Source organism: Neurospora hispaniola (assembly GCF_033458365.1).
Source record: "Neurospora hispaniola strain FGSC 10403 chromosome Unknown B0T23scaffold_6, whole genome shotgun sequence".
Lineage (NCBI taxonomy): Eukaryota > Fungi > Ascomycota > Sordariomycetes > Sordariales > Sordariaceae > Neurospora > Neurospora hispaniola.
The window spans coordinates 1-23,165 of NW_026944411.1; the positions used below are offsets into that span (position 1 = coordinate 1).

A 23,165-nucleotide genomic window follows, 5' to 3' on the forward strand; every position below is an offset into this window, starting at 1 on the left:
CGATTTGAGCTATTCGATCGTGAATACTGGAAAAGAAAAGCTTGAAGCTACTGAGCAGAAGTCGATGATGGATCTTGAGAAGGCCTGTTAAGTAGCCAATGGATCAGCAAAAAATTCCGAGTACGAGATGTACGAGGCATAATACATAGGTAAGCCGGCGCCAGTCAAGCGCAAAGCTGCCAGGGTTGCCTTCATCCAAACAAGATAAGACTAGATGCGTTCAACGTATAGATGCAATGGGCTCGATTGGCCTCGGCCCGTGAGGGATACTACTAAAACAACTGAGATTCAAATTGGAAGCTGAGCGGTGCCCGTTTGCCCAGGTTTCCACCTGGTCGACAACCTGGTCGGCAACCATTCGCCTTCACCATCGTCATCGCTCTTGCAGCTATTCCTGAGCCCTCAGGTTCAAGATATATCGGCGACTTGTACTCGTCGCCCCTGCTATCAGATCCCGGAGAACTAATTGCGAAACAATTGCCAAGAAGTGAGATGATATCAATAACAGGATGGGCGGGAACCATGGTAGCGGTTCGTTTCCATCGCTCGTTTATTCTCCTAAACCATGTATGCACTATGCGAAGGTTCTGTGGAAACGCCGAGCGCTGTCACGGTGGTGGCAGTGCCTATACTAGTGTCGTAGGTACCTACGTATGTCAAAGCTTCCTCTAGGCGCTGCGGGCCGCCTGCAGGACTTTTGCCTAGGTGCAGTACGGGCCTCACGAACGTTGCCCGTTAACATTGATACCGACCAAGCCCTGATAACCTAACGTGCAAGAGCACCAACAATCGTCAAAAGAAGTACCTCTCAAACAACAAACAATCCTCTTTTCGACATCATCACTCCCTAATCTCACTCTCCCGCCTCAACGAGTACAGCCGCTCTCATTACTACTCAGTTACTCGCTCAAATAAAGTCAGTCCTCTACCCAGCGCACCCAAGTCTGGAGACGTCGCTCACACTCCAAAGTTGTCCCACCGCTTAATATTTCACCTGCTGACACCTCTCCCAGCTGAGTTCCATCACACCAATCGATCAATTATGGAGAACGGAGCCACGTCTCAGAGTGAGGGTAAAGACCCCTCGGGTTTTCTCAGCGAGATCATCGGCAATCCCGTCACTGTCAAACTGAATTCCGGCGTGGTCTACAAGGGTTAGTAATAGCTCTCACCTCGTCATTTGCTGTCAAACTACTGTTGTCTTGCAACTTCTTCTCTCTCGGCAGACAAATGCGGAAACTAACAGGACACCTGGGCTGTGGCACTGGGTGGTGTAGGTGAACTGCAATCTGTCGACGGTTACATGAACATTGCCCTGGAAAAAACAGAGGAATTCATCAACGGTGTGAAGAGGCGGAGCTACGGTGATGCGTTTGTCCGCGGCAACAACGGTGCAACCCCCCCCCCCCCCCCCCCCCCCCCACCTCTCTTCCCCCCTTTTCTTTCTTTCTTCTTCTCTTTTCTACAATGCCAGAGTAGCGTCTAATTCTTCTATAGTCATGTATATATCTGCGGATTAAGGCGGCATTCCAAGCACAGTTGTGTGAGGGGAAGAAGCTATGCTGGGGCGTGAGCAAGCATTCATCGATGTTGGTACTAGGGAACACACGTGCTTAAAGTCCAGCCGGCTCGAGGGTCAGACTTTCAGCTGTTCCTCCGTACTCAGGTCAACAAAACAAACTGATCAATCTCACGTGCAGCAGGGGCAACCGCTCACTCAACAACGGGGCCACGTTTGTCGTCACATCACCAAGTACGAACTGGGGTAGTGGTGTTCAAGAACGCAAATTTAGTTATTATAAAGAATCCTCTGTATTACGTTGCCTGTTTGAATCAACTGCCGACGCTGGAAGCTAATGATCCGCAAACTCGCCCAGCGCCTTGCTCATCCTCCAAATCTGTCTCGAATAGTAAGATCCGCCAATTATCCCCAACTGCAATGCCAACAAGCAAACAGACCATGACAACAATACTCATTCGTATTCGTTCACAGCTGTGCTCCAAATCAACCAAACAAGGCCGTCATACCAATGCGATGCTAAATGAAGTGAATGCTCCGTTGTCATGCTGTTAACACACCAACTCTCCTTCCAAGAACTCTTCCGAACCTTATCACAGACAAGAAGACCGTTCATCGTGTTTAGTTAATAGCAATGCGAATGGTTTCGTGCTTCTTGGCCTTGGGAACCGTGATGGTGAGGATGCCGTTGTTGAGAGAGGCGCTGACTGCGTTTTGGTCGACACGACCGGGGAAGCTGAAAGTCCGCGAGAACTCGCCAATGGAGCGCTCAGAGACCCAGTACTTTTCGGCTGGCGCCTTTGGCTTTTCCTCAGTGGTGGGTGCGCTTGCGCGTTGGGCGACTTGCTGATTGTTCTGGTTGTTGGCGCCGGTAGCAGTGGTGGCTACCGAGCGGTTGTCCTCGTCGACGTCGTCTTCAACGGTGGCGTGGTGAGCAGCAGGGCTATGCGGCTCGCCCTTTTCTGTGAGGACGCCAGCAACCTGTGCGGGAGGGGTGCCGGCAGTGTAGTTGCGCTCAACACGGCCCCGGATCACAATGGTCTGAGGGTCGGTGAACTCGATTTGCACATTGTCACGATCAATGCCGGGAAGCTCGCCGTGTAGCTCGTATGTCTGCTCGGTCTCGCGGACATCGAACTTGGGACTGAAGGTGCGGGTGGGCTGGGTATGACGACGGCTGCCGGTCTCTGGGGCGCTGCCTTGAACCTCGCGAGTGTAAGTATCAAAGTCATCGAGAAGGCGAAAGAGGTTGGTGAAGCTCGGGTCAGAGCCGTAGGAGCCGTAGAAGCCACGAGGGAAGAGCGCCATTTTTGACTTTGAGTGTGTAAAAAGAGTGGCGAAGGAGGTATTCGTGCGTTTGCTGAGAGTAGTAGATGCCGTTGAGAGTGTTAAGAGTGATTACTTTGCTTGCTGGATGATCTTGATCTGCTGAACAGAGAATCGACAATATGAAAAAGGAGACATCTCACCCAGATTTATATTTGAGTGGGAGCATTGTTTGCTTCACAAATTACCTTGTCTTCCACCTGTGATGCTCTCATTCTCCTACCTTCGCGAAGGACGAAGAAGGTGGAAGGAGCATTTAATGCAGATGCCAGGTCATTCTAGAATGGCCACTGTAATTCACTGGAGTTCTCTTGGGGGAAGTCGCGCTTCTGTGGGACGCGATCGTCAGAAAAGATGCGATGTAGGCGAGCAAGCTGCTTGACAAATGAGGCTATTCCCAAGCGCGCGTACCAGACGGTGTGAGGCCAATCGCACGCTTCGGGAGCAGCCTAGAAAGTTCCACACTGCACTATACCCGCTTCAGTTTTGCTCAGTTGCGTGCGTTTGTGCACGATCAATGAGTGGTCGTAGTCTCAGTTCTCAGACCCACTCAACCTCCAAAATCCACCCCACCCCCGACCCCACCCCCTATGTCGACGGGGGTTAAGTGATAGAGACTAGAGTGGTCGCAGTTTCTTTTTTTTGGGGGATTTCACTAATCTCTATCACTTAACCTCCGTCGACAACGCTTCAGCGGACCCGCCCCACAAATATGTGGGTCTCCCCTCCTCGAACTTCCGCAAAAACGGGTGGGGTGGGGTGGGTTTTGGAGGTTAAGTGGGTCTGAGAACTGAGACTAGACCAGACCGTGTTGTGGGTTTCCAGTTAGTGACGCATTGTGTAGCCCTAACGAAGATCCATGCAGTCAACCAGCTGGCTATTGTATACCAAGTATCACCCCATCCATGACCAGGTACAGTAAAAACCCCTTCTTTTGCTACCCCCCCCTTTTGCTAAAACCCCCCCTTTTGCTAAAGATTTCGGTTGCCCGCATTCCCTCTGGTGGTAAGGACTGCTAACTGCTAATTGCAATACTAATGGCCCGGATTTGCAAAATCAGGGGTCTGATTTTGGTGGGAGAGCACACTTATACCCTTGTACCGGGGGGACAGCTGCTTCAGGTGGCCCACTTTTTTAGTCTATTGGCAGTCATCCAGTGGCCGGGAGGTTCACTTCTGGTCCGTGCGCGTGCACCCTCTTTTGCAAAACCCCCCCTTTTGCTAAAAAATCTGGCTGCCGGAATTGTTTGCAAAAGCAGGGGTTTTTACTGTACCTGCTCACTCTACACTCCTTCCACTCACAACAAATCAGACCTTCCTCACACTCAAATTTCATCAAATGCTGCGCTGGCGCTGAGCAACTGAGCCTAGTTCATGCTGGATCAGTTACAGAGGTTGTAATGTGTCTCTCGATTAGACTTGACTCTTTTCCCAGCTCCCGTCCGTTTGCAGTTTCGAAATGGGTATTTGCAGGTGCAGACCACCCAAAAATCGGGAAATAAAGACTGACGATACTTTGGTCGTATTATCGATGCGTTGCAAATCTTTGCTCCTGAATTCCGAGCGTCCCCTCCTTGTAAGCATGCGGATGACAACATCCACCAATACAATCACCACCATTACCAAGCAATGTAGAACCAAGTAATAACAATATGTTGAAGCTACCTAAGTCTGGTCTACTTGGTGCAATAAGCGGAATCCCAATTACACACGAGCCTGCCTCATCCGTCCCATAGCCGACGGCGATGGGGGGGCTGACCGTACCTCCACGTATCTTAAGGATGATAGACTAGGGGGCGCAACGGCGGAGGGTAACCTGCCATAATGGGGGCCGGCGCGGGCATTGGAAGTGGGGATACGCCAGGAAGTGTCGTCGCCACCATGGGGTTGAAAGGATGAAGGCGGGCCACACCAGGTATCGAACCCGGGCTCTGCGCCCGGTTGAACAGACTGATGAGCTTTCTGCCCACGACCGGTTGCAACTCGGTTCCGTCCCGCGCAATCTTGACCTCCCGGTTCGAGTTCCATGGATTCCGCAAACCCCTGGTCCGGTAGAACGGCAGCCGTATTGTCGACACCCATTCAAGCCTGAATGGCTTTCCCCAGGCCTTGGGCTCCCCGCCGACACCCTCTGTGCTCTTGACACTCGCCGTGTCTTCTTCTGAGGCTGCCTGCAAATTGTCTTCTATGGCAACGCTGTTCTGCTCTTGACTGGTCCGGCCCGCGCCTTCGTCCTCTCTCACCACTTCCCAGAAAATGGTGCCGCGTGCCGAGTCATCAATGATGCGTCCTTTGGGCGCGAACTCCGTCGCCTCGGTAGGGATTGCCTTGGGCAAGTCAACCTTGCTTGATGGCTGGGCCTTGGGTGCAAACTCGATGGCGGCCGCCGGATCGTCGTCAATGGACGAAGTCATGCGCGCATAACCGAAATATTCTCCGGATTTATTGGCCGAGAAAATCAGATAAACATTATCTGCGTTCTGCCCGCCGTGTCAGCTGTACTCAAGCTGTGATAGTCCCATAGCTTATGGTCGGGACCTCCACACCGAACAGTGGATGAACTTTCTTACCTTGAAGGCATTGTTGAGCGTCTCTTCGTTGTGCGACTGTGTGGCCCACACCTTGGTCCGCACACTCAGCTCAAGGTCCTCCACTGTCAGACTTTTAAGGACAAAGTACCGGTCCCTCTGTACTGCCATGTCATGGGTCACTGGTGCAGCGTTGCTCTTCGTCTCAGCATTTGAGCTCTTGGTCGGTACCGCTGCTGCCGTCTCTGTACTGCCGTTCACTACTGTACCACCCGCACCTTGCCGAAAGCCACCGACATTCTGCGTCGAGCTTCCGGGAGGTGTGGATGCCGCCGGACCGGTGGGTGCAGTTACACCCAAGGCTCCCTCAACCGTGCTCTTCCTCAACCGGCTCACGAGTCGTACCGACTGGAACTTGGAGTCATGAAGTTTCTGTTGCGCGGCAGCGCATGTTACTTCGTCTTGAAAGTTGGCAAAAGCACAGTTACTCTTTGATATAAGAAATAAGGACTCGAGGCCTGGCGCCTCCTTGACGACGTGATGGACAAGTTCCATCAAGTCAGTCTGTGGAGGTAGATTCCCTATCCAAATCGCATGTCCTAAAGAAATAGCATGAACCACGTTAACACTACATCCAGCCACAAAACTATCGCTTTCGACCACTTCGAAGCCAAGTGCTTCAATAAATGGCCATGGAGAACTTACCACTCTGCCTAGGCTTCCTCGGTGGCCCACGTACCAGTCTATGGCCCCCGTCCGGTGAAGCTGTTGCACGATCAGAATGTACCTCTCGACAAATACATGAGCAAACACTATCAACTTACCATTACCTTGCCCAACGCAGCCAACGGTTGAAGCCACTTGAGCTCCATACTGCGGTTGCACCGAGCGTGCGACACCAAAATGGGTACCTGGTGTCGCATAATGCCCCGGTATCGTTTGCCCATGAGCCTGCGGCGTCTGTCCAGCAACAGAAGCTCCTGGTTGGTAATAGTAATGCGCGTTTGGATGCGGTTGCTGGCCAACGATGACACCACTGGAAGGGTAACCATAGTCGGCTCTGCTGACCTGCGGAGATGGCGAAATGGGTTGGCCATGATACTGTCCTATATGCTGCGACACATAGTACTGCTGCTGGTTTCCGACCCACCCAGATGTACTCCCTTGGGTGCCGTAATGGGACATTGTCATCTGGTTGGCCATATGGGAAGATGGGCCAACGATGGAGTTGTAACTTGGCTGTTGACCCGGACTGTACGGTGACGGTCGATACGGCACATGAGGAAGAGCACTGGTCATGGTCCCCATATTGAACGGCCCTGCTCGACCATGTCCATGATGTGACGGTATATCCAACTGTGCAGAGAATACATGGGGCCCATTGCTGTAATGCTGTTGCTGTTGTTGGTATTGCTGCTGCTGCTGCTCTTGCTGCTGCTGTTGAACGCCCATCGGACAGTACATGAGTGCGCTCTCAGAAGTGGTTTGACCTAGGTCTGGATTGACGGTAGCTAGTGGCGAGGCGGCTGCGGCGTCTTGTGTTGTAGACTCCGTGGACCCTGCGGACCCTGCGGACTTTGTGGGAGTGGGTTGGTCTCGTATATCACCCATAAGGATGGTAATGAATACCCAACGAACCGGTTGTAGCTGGACTCGCGATTCTCGATTCTTCAAAGCACCAAGCTCCTGGTCAGTCCAAGAAGCTAGAACACGGAGTGAAGAACCACGTGTCGTGTTCAAGAATCATAAGAGCTTCTCGATCGGACGTGGGGTCAACCAAATCTCAAAACAATGAACTCCCAGGGCAAGGGGCCTCGAAGCGTGTCGTGGTGCGGAGGGGTCCCTAGGGAAATGCCAGGGCCGACTTAGGTAGTTCGGTCGTTAGTACTCTGACAACAGCCAAGTGCGAAACGACGTTGCCGTGCACGGAAGGCTTTAGGTTCCCCAAATTACGCCACGATGAGAGAGATTTGGCAAGGCCAATCAGGGAAGATGCCGAACTGTTAGGTCCAGCAACGTCAAGGGTGTTATATCGATGTAGGGGGAATAAATTCAAGAAACACAACGGGCCGTGGGGGTGGGCTGTGAGGGCTCTAGAGCCCTTGCCCTTCAAAACCGATGCTCGGGGCGGATCGTCGGAAGCAGGTGCCCAATGCAGAGGCAGGAGGAATATGAGCCAGGCTCACAGGGGGTGTCCTTAGTTGCTTGGTTGTCTTGCCTTTTCCATCTGTCAGGTTGCCCTGAATGCTTGCACCTGTTTCTCTGGCTAGGCTAGAACGAGCATAGGTCTACCAGCGAAGGATGGGACGAGGGAGGAGTGAAGGCAGGGTGTATCGACGAGGTGATAGGGTGGGTACCTAGGTAGCCAAGCACGGGGCTTTCACCTTGAAGTCCACGACTGTGACGTTTTTGCAGCTTCTATGCCCAAAGTGCCACTGATTATTGTGACAAGACTCCTGGGTTCGAGTACGTGTTATAACGTGACGTTGAACAGGCGAAGTTTCGAAGCAGAGAGTGGCGTGAGGCACAACACTACACTACATTCGGAGGGTTTGCTCTTGCTCCTCCCCTGATGGCTGGTGCTCATGTTCGCTTACAAGACACGGTACCTCGGCGGTTCATCTCCTTCTCGGAGCTAGGCCAGCTCCGAAAGGACCCATAAGCAGGGTTTGAGTAAGCAGGCGATGCCGACTGACTAGCATCCTTACACGGCCAGACTGGGAGGGAGAATGGGACAAGAGATCTGCACAACCGGAAAGTGGCCAAAGTCTCGGAAGTCGCAACTGTTGGACATGCAGGGCTTGTGCATGCCGGACAGGCCAGGGGCAAGGCGCACATGCATCGACAGGACGGTGGAAGAGCATGCCAGATGCGGAGGCATGAAAATCATGTTGTTTGTGGGAGGCTGAGGAGGCCTTGAAGGGTACTCTTGACGGCTCGGGGTGTTCGCAAAGATGGACCGGCAACCAGTGAGACGAGTTACATGACAGGCGAAGATCTGGGCCAGACATGGACACACGAGGCTCTCACTCGGCACACCGGGTTGGAGGATATGGAGCTCGATGAGTGGGAACTTTGAAGGAAAAGAAGGCGAGATAAACAGGATGAGCGAGATGGACAGGTCATGTGGGCAAGGGGCAAGATGATGGGTTGGGGCGTTAAACCTCTTTGACGCCGCCCTATCGCTACGCAGAAGAATGTCTGCAGGCGGAGAGTACCGGGGCTGGGGGCAATGGGGGTTGAGAATCCGATTCAAGGCTCAATGGGAATTTCTGGACCGGAAATGTGGCATGCTACACTACACGACTAGTGTGTGTACTGTAGTGCAGTGTCGACATGCATCGACAGGGTCCTTTGAGCCCTGGCGATGAACCGATGGAGCAAACCGTTTTTGCCACTCGGCTTCCAATGTTGCGACTTTGCGGGACACCTCCAGTGCGGTGTCGTGTGGTGAAGTCCGGAATCTATATTGGTCGTCAGTTCCCCGTTTTGCCCAGTGTAAGTCGCTTGGATGTGCGGTTTCCTAATCAGGCAATCTCCATGCTGTGCAGTCTTAGTCTAGACCGCAGGGTTCATGGCAGGATTGATGCCCAGGGACAGAGAGAGGAATAAGGTACTTACCCGGCAGCCGGTGCACTAGGAGCACACTTGCGACAATGGCCGCACAGAGCCGCAGCTTGCCCATGGAGAGCTCGCACACATGCTTTGAGCATGAATTTAATTTCCTGATAAACTTGGCACAGGTGCATGATATATAGTCAGCTTGGGATGTCGTAAACGCGAACTGGATCATGCCTGTGACTGTGGTCTGTAAGTTCGGGCAGAGGCAAATGCATCAAGTCACGGGTCAACTGCACTCACTACAAACCCAATCCTCGGATTTTCAGCCTCTCATTTTCTAATGGTTTCTTGAAGTTCTGCCCGGCGAGGGTGGCTACTTCCCCGGTGAGAACCTGTCAAGAGGTTAGCACGTCAGTCTGGCTCCGACGTCATCGAGATTCGCGGGTAAACTAGTGTAGTACCTATAGATGACAGATACGATACGTCGGCTGTCGCGACCCTTTGAGACTCCCAGATCCCATTCAGTCAGTTGTGAGAACGGAACGCTCCGAGCCAAAATGACCGTTGAGGCAAGCCACAGTCGGCCAAGGTCCGGCTGCATCTACCATGAAAGATCCACGGCAAGAGTTAGGTTGGATTGTGTCATATGCTCTCTACAACCACGGCCATGTGGGGCCACCCATTTGGAGACCCGCTTCTCTTCTCAGTTACACAGTACAGCCAGCTATGTCGACCTAACGACGAGTACCTACCTAGTAGTGAAACTGAATAGATGGGAAGATTAGGTAGAGGTAGAGGTGCCCTTGCTGATACGAACTGATAAGATAAGGACTTTCTACCTTGAGGTGAGGCGATGGGAGTTCTGTTGCGGTTACTTAAGGAACACTTCAGCTTTAATAAGTATGCAGCGAAGACTCTCCGGACACTTTCTTCCAGACAGGTGGGCAGGGGAGCACTTGATTGAATACTTTTTGTGTTACAGATTCATCACATATCCTCTGTCTCGATATTGAGTTATCATCTAACATATCTGTTGATTGACTTGTTTGATTTTTGGTTTGTTTTAGAGATCTTCCATATATTGCTGACAATACAGCATTCATTACCAGATGTATAAAGGCTCCTTTAGCTAGAGTTTATTAGGTCTTTGGAAGAACGTTTAGAGTGACGTCGAAAGGCTCAAAAGAACCTGACGTTAGCTGAGGCGTCTTTGCCACCGCGGCGTCCACTATTAACTGAGTGTCGGCTGTACTGCGCCACATGGAGTTCAAGCCACTTGGATGGAGCCTCGACGACACTTGCAATCAACGACGGACCAATCGAACTGCTCAGCTGGGAGTCGATCTTGAGTTGCTCAGCCACGTCTCACTTCCAGTGGATCAGCTGTGGCCATGCACCATCGATCATACCTATATGAGGACCTCGTCCGAGTCCCTTCGCCGCCATCAGATCGTTGATAATCAACACATTGTTGTCTTCCGTAGCGTGAAAAAGCTGTGGAAGTAGCAGGGAAGGTTTAGCGACAGTCATGAATCGCCTCTTCAATCTTTGTGTACACTAATGATGCATGCCGGCTCAACCGACGGTTACCTAAAAGGCCTGACCAGCTGTAGTATAGGAGACAAAAAAAGAAGAAGATCAAGAGGGGTTATTACGTCGGGAAAGGAACATTGGGTACCCGAAGATGATAGGCCGGCCGCGACTGGAAGTCGCTCTGATTCAGTGTAAATACGTTATGGCATAGTATCCTTCATCAACCCAATTGCCAAGCCCGAGTCCAGATAATGCAGTGACCTTATACAGCATGCCATATGCTCTTTTTGCCCATAACCAACACAATATGATGGTTCTGGAGGTTTATTTTGGTCCACAGCGAGCGATGCTCAACCTTGCTAGTTTCGGCCCTCTTCACTTCTGTCTCTAAATCACAGATCGGCTATACTGGAGCCAGACACTCAAAGACAGGATGACCACGGCATCAACAACACTCACCGGGCCTTAGGGTAGGGCTGGGTTTGTTTGGAGAAGGAAAAGAAGACCACTAGGACCCGTACGAGCTGTACACCTCTGTACGGATATAACTTGTTAGCGTGGCTGTCTAGTAAGGCACACAACGTGACTGGTTACGTGACAACATCAAATCGGCTAGTAGAGTGCTAGAGTGCATGCATGGAAGGACAAAAACCATCATCATAATCTCATAACTACCTGAGCTCAATGCAATGCTTGTCTACTCCTGCAACGCCAGAAACATCCACCTGGTCGCTGGTAACCGTGCACGCAAGAGCGAAGATCATGTGTGCAGGTAGCCTTCCATCTGCCTGGGTTTGGGCCTTGAGCCCTATTACCTGTCGATGCTAATTGGTCTACGCCATTCGATCCCCTTTGCTCCCGCCAAGCGCTCTAACCGAAGAGCTTCAACGTTTGCAGCGTTCATCTCCTTTGCTCGGGAGCTCTATTACGATGTGCCAAGGTCGCAACTTATTCAGAACCAAATGCTGGACTTAGACGTGCTTCCAAAAGCAAATGCACCAACCTGGCGACCGGTCAAGACTGTCTTAGTCCTTCTTCAATGGGAGCAAAACTTCCTCGATTCCGTCCTTGGTGATGACCATCATCTGCAGGCCATCACCGACCTCGATGTGACGCTCAACAGCTCCGTCGAAGGCATCCTTGACCAAAACCTCGCCCTCGGATCGTGTGAGCGGCTTGCGCTCGCGCTCCTGGAGCGCATGGCCAACACCACTGCCAGGCTCATACTGGTTCTTGAAGTTGACCTGGTTGTCCAAGAACGGCATAATCAAGCTGGCCGCCGCGCCGCCAGCCCGGCACTGTTCCCTCTCGTAACTTCCAACGGGATCGTACGAATAGACGGCGCCCTTGCCCTCCTCATCCAAACCACCGAGAATGGCATAGACGTAGTAGGGGAAGAAACGTTTCTGATATAGAATGGTCGACAGACGCTGAGCGCATGCCTTGACGCTCATGGGCTTGCCGTGGCGGTAGCGGTACATTTTGCAAATAGCGTCGAGACGTTCTTTCAAGGCCTCTCCATCTGCCGCAAAGCCAACGACGGACAAGACGATGGTGGCGTCCTTCTGGTCTGCCGTGGTGCCTCCGATCTTGAATAGCTTGGGATGGTATCGCGAGTTGATGCTGTAGCCTGATGTCAGGCGGGTGTCACCGGCCATGATTGTGAAGTCAGCGCCAGCAATAGCAAGCGTCGAACCGCCGTTGTCCGTGTATCTGGATAGTCAACTGTCAGCTGCGCGATGCCCACTATTGAGGAACAAGAAGAAGTAGCAAGCAGTCGTGTATACTTACGGATCAAAACGATGCTGTCGCGCACCCTCGGGGGCTGCTGTCCTCGGCGCATCGTTGAACGAATAGTTGGGCCCGTTCATGAGGGGGTTCTGACTGAACATGGCAGCCATGATGGAACCGCTTTGTGGTCACAGTTGCGGGATGCTGTTGGTTGATGGATTTCGAAGGAATTGAGGTTGGAGAAGCTCGTCCTTGTTTGCGAAAGATCGGGGGTCTGTCGTGTATCGTTGACGATGATGAGTTTGGCGGTGATGTGTGATGGTTGATGATGGGAGGTTGTAACTGGCAAGCGCCTGAAGCTCCCGCCTACCTAGCCCTGATCTTTGATAGCTGCACGCGTCAACGTGCAGCCGCCTGATGGCTAATGGCGGGGACAGCGGCACTGACGGTTATGGATTAGGGCAGTTCCAGCTGACGTGTAGTCAAATGTGCTGGTATGTATCATTACATACACTTACGATACGGAATGTTATAAACGTAGGAATCTTTGGTCAGTTACGAATACTGTACTGCATTTGACGGCGGTACATGGTCGCTACGTTCATAGGGAAATCCAAACCATACCTCAAGCTAAGTAAGTGGAGCGAAAAGAGAGGTATGATACCTACTGTGCAAAGATGCCACTTTGTCAGCTAGTTCGGGGCGTATTAGGAGACGATAAGTGAAGCCATAGCTACCTAGTAGAGCATGTGATGCCCTGACAATCAGGACATACACCTCCCTACTATGTATACACTGCTGTAATGTAGATATAACTTCCTTTGCTCGCAGGGCCGCTCTGCCCCCTGCTGGGACCAACAACCTCAACGGGACGAAGGATGGAAGGTGGGGCCTGGGTGCTCTTGTGCAGTGGGGGGGTGTCAGCAGCATCGGATGGACTCCATGTCGCTTTCATGTATAGTAGTGGGGCTTGGGTGCCCCTGACCGCGCTGAGGCGTGCTCGGCCTGGACTTCCATCCACCGCTGCCATCACGGCCCTCTGACAATACAGTAGGTACGTACCGTTCCCCTAAAATGGAGTGTAATACCGACTCCCGGAATTGCATGGCTGCGTAGAGGTACCGGGCAGTTGCAACTCGACGTTAACGCGCCATCGTCCCCTTTAACGACTGGTCCATGTGATTCCGGCATAACCTAAACCTCCCATCTTTATCGTCATCGCCCGTGACCCTTTGCGAAAGCGCACAGAATAAGACTTCAAATCGTCCATCTTCCGATCCCTAGCTGTATGGAAGAGAACCGGGGAAATTCCAAGGTAGGCGTCATGACGGTCTCTACAAGTATAGAGGTTCCTTCAAGTGCACCCTGAATATCTCCTACACCGTACCGTCTCTACATTTGTGCTCTGACATTTTCAACTCATGCTAAGGTGTATATGATATTGCAGATTGTTTATTACGCCCTGCTGCTAGGCTCCTCTAGCGGTTACTCGTCTATCTTCCGGTGTCTTCTCTGGAGCCACGGAGATCTAATACAATAATCGAACCGATCGATCCATATCTGCCCCTATTCGGCTCTTCAGACAGTTTCAAACATCCGGCTCGTGTCGGTCTGTGCGACTATCCTTCTCTTCCTTGTTTCCCGGTCTCGGCACCGCTGCTCATCATGGGCCGCAATATTCGGAGCAAGGCTCTGCTACAGATCGCCGCCTTGTCCGCCTCGAACCCGGCCGCTTCCTTCGATCAGTCTGACCTTGACAAGCTATGCAGAGTCTCGGTCACGCAAGGCCATTCTGCTCCAGGCGCTGTCAATGGCCGTGGTCCATTATCTCCGTCTTCGGTGCCCCCTGACGGGTCTAATGTTGGGCGCATCCCCATGGTACAATGGCAACGCCACTCTGTCCCCAACTTTCTAGAACAGTTCGCTGACTTGGCCTCTAGACGATCAAGGAATACGAAGTTCTTTTCGCGCTCTGCAAGGCCGCGCCCAGCTTGACGACTGCCCAGAGTGCACAGAAGCTCACTAGACACTTGGTGCCATATCTTATGGATTCACATTCCCAGACCTTTGCCCTGTCGCCTTTTTTCCGAGAAGTTGAGCCCTCTCCCACCGAATCCCTCAGCTATCACGTCACCACTGCTTTGCTGTCTCTCGGTATAGGGCACGCGACTCATGTCCAACAAGAGGTATCTGACAGTATCTGGGCCTACCTCAACGCCTGTGCCCATGCAACTCAGACTCTTACCGAGGCCAACTACGAGGGCCCGGCCGCTCTTGACGATGCCATCCGGACCGCTACCATTACCGTTGCTCTGTTGGGATTTTTGGACGCTGCTTGTGCACAGGCTGATTTCTGGAAGTCTGGGGGCCGCTTGAGCCTGGTCGAGCGGTTGCGTAATATGCTGTCCCCACCCTTTTTGATGGCGGTAGAGACTGCCTTTTCCATTATTCGCAACTCGCATTCCCACGATCGTTATGCCAAAGAATGGAGGCGATGGTTACGCCTATACGACGAAGTTGGGCGGCCATTGGGGGCCTTGCTGTTGCAACGTAGCTTTATGAGATTGCTTGTTGCCGCCACCTCTCTCTTGGTTGCACAGCCCGAGGCGCTACGGTCCACGCACGTACTGGATATCCTCATGTCGGGTGATGGGTTGCGTCAATCACTGTCTGATAAAAATGGCGATGCCGACTCCCGCTCCGTGGAATTATACGCCACGGTTGCCATGGACCAGATGAATGATCTGGAATCAAGTGCTGATTTTGACAGCCTGTCGCCCGCCAAGCAGAGACTCGCCTTTGCTGTCAAGGGGGCCGCGTTGATCAGTTATCTCAACGCGGCTACCCTGAACGAAGAGGCAGCCGACGGCGATGTACTCATGCCCTGGCTCGAAGACACTCTTGGCGATCCCTCGAGTATGGTAGACGAAGATCTGGCTTCTATAGTGCTCAAGTCAATGGCACTACTGTGTAGGATCATCCCCAGCTATGCCGCCAACGTCAGCCGCCTACTACCACGCTTTATAGTCCAGGGCGGATACAAGAGCCAGACAGTGACGGTGGCTTCCAAGTGCCTCGCTTATGTCTTGCAGATGCTTTCAAAGGATGCCGTTATCACGACTTTATACACCCTTGGAAATGTTCTGAGCCCTGGCGGTGAGCGGGCCACGACCAACGGAGCTGGGGGTGAGACCCGAAATGACACTCTCGAAGTATACGGGAACAGGCAATCGGCGGGCAGTGCAATTTCTCTTCAGCTTTCAGGCGAGGAAGAATCCTCTGCAGTCCAGGGCAATGCTGTTCAGGCCATTTGCGAAATTGCCGGCATTTGTAAAGATGTTAAGGTTACCGGCCTTGCTCAATCCATGCTCGCCCAGAAGATCGTCAGGCTGAGTAGTCCTCTTGATACCCGTATTATCACTGGTGCTGCCACCCTGGCTATCAGCGGCAGCCAGTCTGAATTCCGCAACCTGCTCAAGCACTACGCCGCTCTCGCTCACAATGCGGTGGTGGAAAACAGGGAGGGAATTTTGCTGGCCGTAAGTCAAGGCCACTCTTCTCATTAGACGCACACATGCTGACGATTATGATAGATTGGGCGAGCTCGCAACTACCTTTCCTGCAACATCACTCGCGACTCTCCCCTCTACAGCATCTATCTGGAGCACTTACTGGATGGTATCATCTCCAAGGGAGATGCCCACGGTCTTCCGTCTCAAAGCGCCAAGGAGTCCGACATGGAACTTGCCGCTCGTGAGATCGCACAACTGCTCCAACCTCTTGCCTTGTTCATGTCTACCAATGCCAACGACATTGGCTTTGGAGCTGAAGCAGATGATGATACCTATTCTATGCTTCGTGACTCGTGGTTCAACATAGTCGTCCATGGTTTTACGCCCTCGACAGACCGTGGCAAACGCTATGCGGGCGAGCTTCGTGTCATGGCTATCTACTCGCCACCCCTCGTACTGGACAGCCGCGGGGAACAAGATGAAAGTGATATTGAGCTCAACCCTATCCTACGCAGAGGCGAGAGCTCTGACCGGGAGTCCTTGCAGAAGAAATACCTCTCGGAGCTGATTCCGTCCCGGGCAGGCGAGATTAAGGGGCTCAGTTATCGCAAGGTGATATTCCTGAATGCCGCTTACCTCGTCGAGAGCTTGCGAGCGGATGCGGGTGACTGCACTAAGGCTCTTTCATACTTCAATGAACCGAGCATGCGCCGCGGAGAAGTCAGTCGTACGATGGACGGTATTATGGACGCCGTGATGAGCCGATATCTGAAGAGGGCTCTCGGTGGCTCCAACCCGACATTCTCGGCTCAATATGCGGCTGGCCAGCTTGCGAGAATCTTCTGCGCGTGCTGTCACCGCATAGACCGAGTCCAACAGGCAGCTTTTGGCTGTGCAGACCGCATCATCAGAGATATTCCGTCGGCACTCTGCCAGAGATCATCTCTGTTCGCACTCCTTGAACTTCTTTCCCTCATGTGGACAAGCTGTCTTGAGGCCGAGACAGATCGGTATGAACCAAGAACTACCTTCAAGTCGTCCAGAGGTAACGTTACCGTCGAGCTCTCTCATGACTACCAATTCAGGCACCTCACACTCGAAAGGCTGCATCGAAAGGCAAAGGAGTGGCTCACTAGCGCTGTTAACACAGCACCTGCCGATGTCAAGGGCCTCTTGCAAACCTACCTTTCTGATTTTGATGATGACGCTTCTTATGGGCACATGTCACTTGGCCGATCTTTTGCTGTCGATATTGGCTCGGTAATCCCTTCGACAGACCAGAGGTTGGCTTTGCTTGACGTGCTGGGGGATTACCGTATCAACACTGCTTCGGATTTCATGGCGCAGTACACCAAGCGCCAGGAATATCGATACACAGAGGCACTTCCAGACCGCAGCTTGGAATGGCAGGGTTTCATGCACCCTGACCAGGCAACTTCTTCTCTCCCATCGGTGACCAGCGACAGCCTCGACGCCATAATCGCTCTTGCTCATATTGAGAAGCGCGTTCTCAGCCGCAAAACCACTCCGCTTACAGATGTCAGGAACACCTTACGCCGTGCTGCTGCTTTGCTGTGTCGCAGTACTGATGATGAATGCTCCATTGTCCACTATTTGGTCAGCATTCCGTTCGGAATCTTTACGAAGCAGTCTATCAAACTTGGAGTGTCTCTCTGGCTGGGCGTGATCAACGAGAACCCGCGGATGGAACCCCGGATCCTTGCCGAAATAGCCCAGCAGTGGGAATTCAGTATCCAAAAGCGGCTCGGTCTTTTTAGTTCTACCATTTGCAACCCCGATCCCTTCTTTTTGAAGGAAGAATTTGCGCCCACCGACTCGGCGTCCGTCGCAAAGCGTAAGCAACTGGTGCATAACATTCTCGCACCTCATACTCGACTTCTGCAGTTTTTTGCAAGTCATTACAACGCTACGCGGCTTGGAAATCCAGATACCCAGCAGATCTTCCTCCGTCTCCTGGAAGTGACCCTGACTGCAATGAAGCTCTCTCATCCTCACCCTATGGCCAGAGAGATTCGGTTCCAGACTGTATTGTTTGGATTGCGAGTTCTCGCCACGAGCACAACCATGGGAACCACGGCACAGTGGAGGCTGAAGGACCTTGTCCTTTCTGCAGGCCTTAGCTGGTTTTGCGCAGCCCCATGCTGGTCGTTCGGTAGCAATGTACTACAACTGAAGACAGAAATCACCCTGATATCAGACGTTCTCATGGCTTTGAAGACGACGGCAACAGTTGGAGCACAGACCGTGGGCAAAAGGTCTTTGGCCTCCAAGGAAAGACTGTTGCAGTTGCTTCTGGAAAATGAGCAGTCGCGACTGACTGTTTGGGTGCAACCGCTGGGTGAGCCGCTCAAGACACCACATCATCTGATTCATCAGACAACTGCGAATAAGAATCTTGTAGAGGTACGTATCGTGGATTCCAGTCATGAGAAAACTGCTTTGGCTGACCGTTGCATAGGCCGCCATCTTCCCCCTTGTTCGGATTGCGTGGCTCGAATCTCCTTCATTGGCTGTGCATCTCGCCAGCAGATTCCCTTATCCGCGAGTCAAGCAAGAAGTCCGGTGGCTTCTCCTGAATTTCCCTGCCAAGGCGATCAAAGAGCCCGAAGCGGTGGCGACACTTGTTGACGGCTCATTGCCCGAAGATGTTAGCTTTCAACTCAAGGTATCTACATCCGTTGGCTGCTAACGAAACTGCGACTATCTCTTTGTACTGGTTGCTAACTTTCACACCTTAGTACCTTCTCTTCTGGGCCCCGGTTAACCCCATAACGTCGATAACGTTTTTTCTGCCCGCATACCGGAATCATCCTTATCTGATACAGTACGCCATGAGGGCACTGGAAAGTCACTCTGTTGACGTGACATTCTTCTATGTCCCGCAAATTGTGCAAACCCTTCGTTATGATGCTCTAGGTTACGTTGAGCGCTACATCCTCGAAACAGCCCAGTTCTCTCAACTCTTCGCGCATCAAATCATCTGGAACATGAAGGCAAACGCCTATAAGGACGAAGACGCTACAATCGTAAGTTATCTTAATTTAGATTCGGTTGGCAAAGAGATTGATATGCTAATACGTCATAGCCGGATGCGATAAAACCAACCCTTGACAAAGTCATGGGCCACATGATAGACAGTTTCTCTACCGTCGATCGTGAATTCTATGAACGCGAATTTGCCTTCTTCGATGAGGTGACTAGCATTTCGGGCAAGCTTAAGCCTTTCATTAAGAAGTCCAAGCCGGAGAAGAAGCAAAAGATCGAGGAGGAATTGCGCAACATTAAGGTTGAGGTTGGCGTCTATCTGCCCAGCAACCCGGATGGCGTGGTCATCGGCATTGATCGAAAGTCAGGCAAGCCATTGCAGAGTCACGCAAAAGCTCCCTTTATGGCAACTTTCCGCATTCAAAAGTCCAAAGGAGGGGTGGAAGAGACTGAGGACATGATCGAAGAATCGGAAGCGGATAGTGATGATGCGGCAAAGGCCAGCACCATAGAGGTGTGGCAATCGGCCATCTTCAAGGTCGGTGACGACTGCAGACAAGACGTGTTGGCCCTTCAGATGATCGCCGCCTTCCGAGGAATCTTTCAGACAGTTGGTCTTGATGTCTTTGTCTTTCCTTACCGAGTGACGGCCACAGCACCCGGCTGCGGTGTCATCGATGTCCTTCCCAACTCCATATCCCGAGACATGCTGGGCCGAGAAGCCGTCAACGGGCTCCATGACTACTTCGTTTCCAAGTATGGCAACGAGGATTCACTTCGCTTCCAACAGGCCCGAAACAACTTTGTCAAGAGTATGGCGGCATACTCGGTCATTTCGTTCCTCCTACAATTCAAGGACAGGCATAACGGTAACATCATGATTGATGATGCCGGCCACATTCTTCACATCGATTTCGGTTTCTGTTTCGATATTGCCCCTGGTGGTATCAAGTTTGAGCGTGCCCCGTTCAAGCTAACATCCGAAATGCTTGCTGTGATGGGCGGCAGTCCAGATCACCAGTCCTTCAAGTGGTTTGAGGAGCTGTGTATCAAAGCCTTCCTTGCTTCCCGGCAATACGCGGAAAAGTTGTCACAGATTGTGTTGCTGATGATGGACAGCGGCTTGCCATGCTTCAAGCCGGAGAGCGTGAAGCACTTCAAGGAGCGATTTGTGCTGGAGAAGAGCGAGCGTGAGGCAGCCGATTTCATGAAGGATCTTATCAGGAAGAGTTACGCAAGCTATTCGACGGGATTGTACGACCAATTCCAGCTTCTGACGAACGGCATCCCTTACTAAGATTTTGGGCGTTGGTGGTGATTGGGGCATTCTCCTCAGGCCATCTGTTACAATTTCCACATAATGCTCGTCCAGTTCTATATTACCTGCACGACAGTTCCGTAATGTATAGTTTTTCATTCTTTCGTCACGCCCATCTCCGGTCATGATTTGGTCTCGACTCAAACTGAGGGCCGATGATTTTGCCCACCAGAATTGAACCGTAATTGTATTGATTCTTGAACATTGGTGTGCCTGATGTGTAGCCATCATCCTGTAAGCCAGGCACGCTGGTTACTTCCTCTCTTTCGAACAGCCTTGTTACCTGATCAACCAGCCAGCCATCAGCCAGCGTTCGAAGCAGTCGACTGTCGCCTGCTGAAGGCGTAAGTCCGCCCTTGTGCGGAGGTAAGGTTGCCAAGCTAACGTCTGTGCTTTCTGACAGCCCACGACCGGCGGTCCTGGATCTTGACAAACTTCCAAGACGTACCAACACCCTCGAGCCAGAAAGCTGGACTGGCCAAGACTGGGGCCAGCTGAGGCTCTGACAATGCCGGGAGTCTCGCTGACCTTGTATGGTGGCACCATCCAACCTCAACAATGAATCAACCGGGCTTGCCTACGTGTGAGATGAGAACACAAGGCACACACCTCGGTAAACTCCGGTGAGCCTAACATGCTCACTGCGCCGAGCTTATATGTTGTGTTGCTGTTCCATATGAGTGGGGAGGTTATAACTAGCATAGTCGACGTGGACAAACGCTCTATCGACAATTGGGACAGATTCTATGACGTATTGGAGGCTTTCACTGTATCCCGCAGGTCAACTCGTCTGTCATCAAATAACATGTTTTAACCAATGCGCAGGGGTTTGAAGAATGTATACTCACGCCAAATCATGACTGTCCTTGAGTGACGTGCTGGCATCCAAAACAATGTCAACTTCAACGTTAAGCTTGTCTCCCGAGTGGTAGGCTTGCAAGCCCTGGATCTGTTTGATAGTCTTCGCGAATCGCATCGTCAAGTAGAGCACTATTTTCGGCTCTGTTAGCAAAGGATGGAGGCAGGGAAAAGCGGACTGGGCTGAACTCCTCGGCAACGGCGACAACCGCAACGGCACTTACAGATATTGCGTTGATCAGCAGTGGCGGAAAAGCCGGTCAGGTGTCTGATGTGCTCCCCGGATGTTTGAGACCAGTTGAAGATGACCACCAGGGAGAGTAGCAAGCCTCCAAGCGCATCGAGCCACCAGATTTGACAGTAGTAGCCAACTGCATCGACAAAGGTGGAGGTCAATATGAGGCACTGAGGCTTTGGAGTAAGAGGGGGAAAGACAGACTTAATGGGAAAGCGATTGAGCCGGCGTTGAATATGACATCGGTGCTGGCATCCGAGGCCCTGGAGAAACATGTAAGCCAGTGTCTTTCATCTCAAGGAGAAGCAGGTGAGGGATTGAGGGTTTTGCGTTCTCCTACTTACAAGGCCTGGACACTGGAGTTCTTGATGAGACGGCACCAGAGCCAACACATGCCCTTGATGACGACGGTACTCAACATGATGGCTATGGCCGGTACACCACTTGTAACACGAAACATATCAGCATTAGAATAAAAGAAAGGCCTGAAGAGGTCGACAGGGATTAGGGATCAAGGACACATACAGTTCAATAACCTCCCGGTCATTTGACATGAGACGTTGGATAGCCTCGAGGGCGACCTGAGCAAAGGACGTGATCATGATAACGGAGAAGACAAGCACCCCAATCGGTTCCAGTCTTCTTCGCCCAATGGGATATCGATATTGATCCTGTCGGCTGATCAGCCAGGTAGTGATCCACACAATGGCAGTCGACAGGAAATCCAGAATCGCGTCCACCAAACTTGCCAATACTGAGACGGATGGGACGGTCAAGACTACCGCGAGCTTGCCGACTAGAAGGATAGCGTTGGCAGCAAAGTTGATGTAAATAGCCAAGGTAACGATGGAGGCGGAGCTGTCGACATCATCATCCTCGAGCCATGGGATCTCAGGCCGGGTCTCCTGGCTAGCAACTTGGTCACTGTCCTCGTCGTCGACGGCGTTGCCATCACCACCGAAGAGAGGTGTGGTCTCGGTTGGTCGGTAGATGTCCTTGGGCGTCCGCTTGACCTTACGAGTCTTGGAGAATGTTGGGGCGGGCTCTGCAGCGGCACCGCTGGTTGGCGGCGTGGTAACAGGAGCCTCCAGACCTCCACGGAAAGCCCATGGCGGAAGGTCGTTGTATTCATTGAGTAGGTCATGAGGCAAGGATGAATCCAGAAGTTTATCAATGTACAGATACTGCTGGACAAGGTAGTTGCAACGCTCATAGTATTCACGGCTACAACAGGGCATCAGCGTCAAGCGGCTCGAGCAAGGATTACGGGCAACACTAACATGGACTTTTTCATAGTCGCCAGCTCGTCTTCGGTCTTCCAATATCTTTCCCACCGATATCGAGGGTTGCTGTTTCCGATCAGGCGCATGCTGCGCATATGAGGTCCGTTGAGAACAGCGCTCATGCGCCGCTCATCCCGGCGGGGAGATTCATCATCCACTAATCTCCGTTCCACCCCAAGACCTGCAAGAGCCTCCTCCTCGTCACGAAAAGGGTTTAAAGGGTTTGGTAGTGATATACCAGGGCGGTTTCTGATGAGCGATGCCAGCGCGCTATGGCCTTTGGGGGCCGGTGGTTGCGGCTCTTGCAGGCAGAGAAATGGACCGCTGCGGCCGCCCGGATATGAATGTGCGTAATTTGGAGATGCCATTTCCTCCTGCCGTCGTTTTTGTTGACTTTGGATGGTGAGTGAAAAAGCCGAGGGAAAGAGGACCCGCTGAATCAAAGATAGACAATCAGAAAGGGAAGATAAGGCTGGGTAACAAGGAAGGGTGCTTGTTGAGGAGAAGGTGAAACTAGCAACGGATTCAGACCCCTGGAAGTAAACAGCGGACAAACCCGCTGCTGATGGACCTTCAAGAATGAGGTGGATGGAAATTTTATGTTTGGAGGCGAACCAAGATGATTTGTGCTCTTGAGTAGTTGACGCAATTTACTTTTCACTCATGTTCTTATGATATATTTTTTATGTAGTTTTCCCCATCCTGGAGGTCGTTGTCGAGTCAGCAATCGCTGACGATGCATCCTCGGCCGCCGCA

General features: G+C 52.1%; 7 protein-coding genes across 7 annotated transcripts; 3 read left to right on the plus strand and 4 right to left on the minus strand.

The window, feature by feature from the left end:
* Positions 1–634: 634 nt before the first annotated feature.
* B0T23DRAFT_383548 (U6 snRNA-associated Sm-like protein LSm6) lies at positions 635–1,807 on the plus strand. The gene is made up of 4 exons (XM_062837419.1): positions 635–916; positions 971–1,154; positions 1,278–1,391; positions 1,498–1,807. The coding sequence occupies exons 2-4, from the start codon at positions 1,043–1,045 to the stop codon at positions 1,518–1,520; spliced, it is 249 nt and encodes an 82-aa protein (XP_062690355.1). The 5' UTR covers positions 635–916; positions 971–1,042; the 3' UTR covers positions 1,521–1,807.
* Positions 1,808–1,954: 147 nt separating this feature from the next.
* B0T23DRAFT_180693 (heat shock protein 30) lies at positions 1,955–2,938 on the minus strand. Its single transcript, XM_062833069.1, has one exon. It carries the CDS (start codon positions 2,825–2,827, stop codon positions 2,141–2,143), a length of 687 nt encoding a protein of 228 aa, XP_062690356.1. The 5' UTR covers positions 2,828–2,938; the 3' UTR covers positions 1,955–2,140.
* Positions 2,939–4,619: 1,681 nt separating this feature from the next.
* On the minus strand, positions 4,620–6,983 carry B0T23DRAFT_397288 (YT521-B-like domain-containing protein; the record flags this gene model as incomplete). Its single annotated transcript, XM_062838290.1, has 4 exons — positions 4,620–5,324; positions 5,415–5,971; positions 6,078–6,137; positions 6,197–6,983. 4 exons carry the CDS (start codon positions 6,981–6,983, stop codon positions 4,620–4,622), a joined length of 2,109 nt encoding a protein of 702 aa, XP_062690357.1.
* A 1,586-nt stretch (positions 6,984–8,569) lies between these two features.
* On the plus strand, positions 8,570–9,494 carry B0T23DRAFT_322088 (uncharacterized protein; the record flags this gene model as incomplete). Its single annotated transcript, XM_062835275.1, has 5 exons — positions 8,570–8,683; positions 8,721–8,870; positions 9,131–9,178; positions 9,288–9,335; positions 9,408–9,494. 5 exons carry the CDS (start codon positions 8,570–8,572, stop codon positions 9,492–9,494), a joined length of 447 nt encoding a protein of 148 aa, XP_062690358.1.
* A 1,997-nt stretch (positions 9,495–11,491) lies between these two features.
* On the minus strand, positions 11,492–12,367 carry B0T23DRAFT_397289 (proteasome component C5; the record flags this gene model as incomplete). Its single annotated transcript, XM_062838291.1, has 2 exons — positions 11,492–12,179; positions 12,258–12,367. 2 exons carry the CDS (start codon positions 12,365–12,367, stop codon positions 11,492–11,494), a joined length of 798 nt encoding a protein of 265 aa, XP_062690359.1.
* Positions 12,368–13,862: 1,495 nt separating this feature from the next.
* Positions 13,863–20,012, plus strand: B0T23DRAFT_430229 (uncharacterized protein; the record flags this gene model as incomplete). Its single annotated transcript, XM_062840235.1, has 6 exons — positions 13,863–14,075; positions 14,138–15,736; positions 15,791–18,133; positions 18,189–18,395; positions 18,469–18,756; positions 18,816–20,012. 6 exons carry the CDS (start codon positions 13,863–13,865, stop codon positions 20,010–20,012), a joined length of 5,847 nt encoding a protein of 1,948 aa, XP_062690360.1.
* Positions 20,013–20,685: 673 nt separating this feature from the next.
* B0T23DRAFT_405973 (uncharacterized protein) lies at positions 20,686–22,777 on the minus strand (the record flags this gene model as incomplete). Its single annotated transcript, XM_062839067.1, has 7 exons — positions 20,686–20,800; positions 20,882–21,023; positions 21,116–21,262; positions 21,331–21,389; positions 21,471–21,569; positions 21,652–22,350; positions 22,407–22,777. 7 exons carry the CDS (start codon positions 22,775–22,777, stop codon positions 20,686–20,688), a joined length of 1,632 nt encoding a protein of 543 aa, XP_062690361.1.
* Positions 22,778–23,165: the final 388 nt, after the last annotated feature.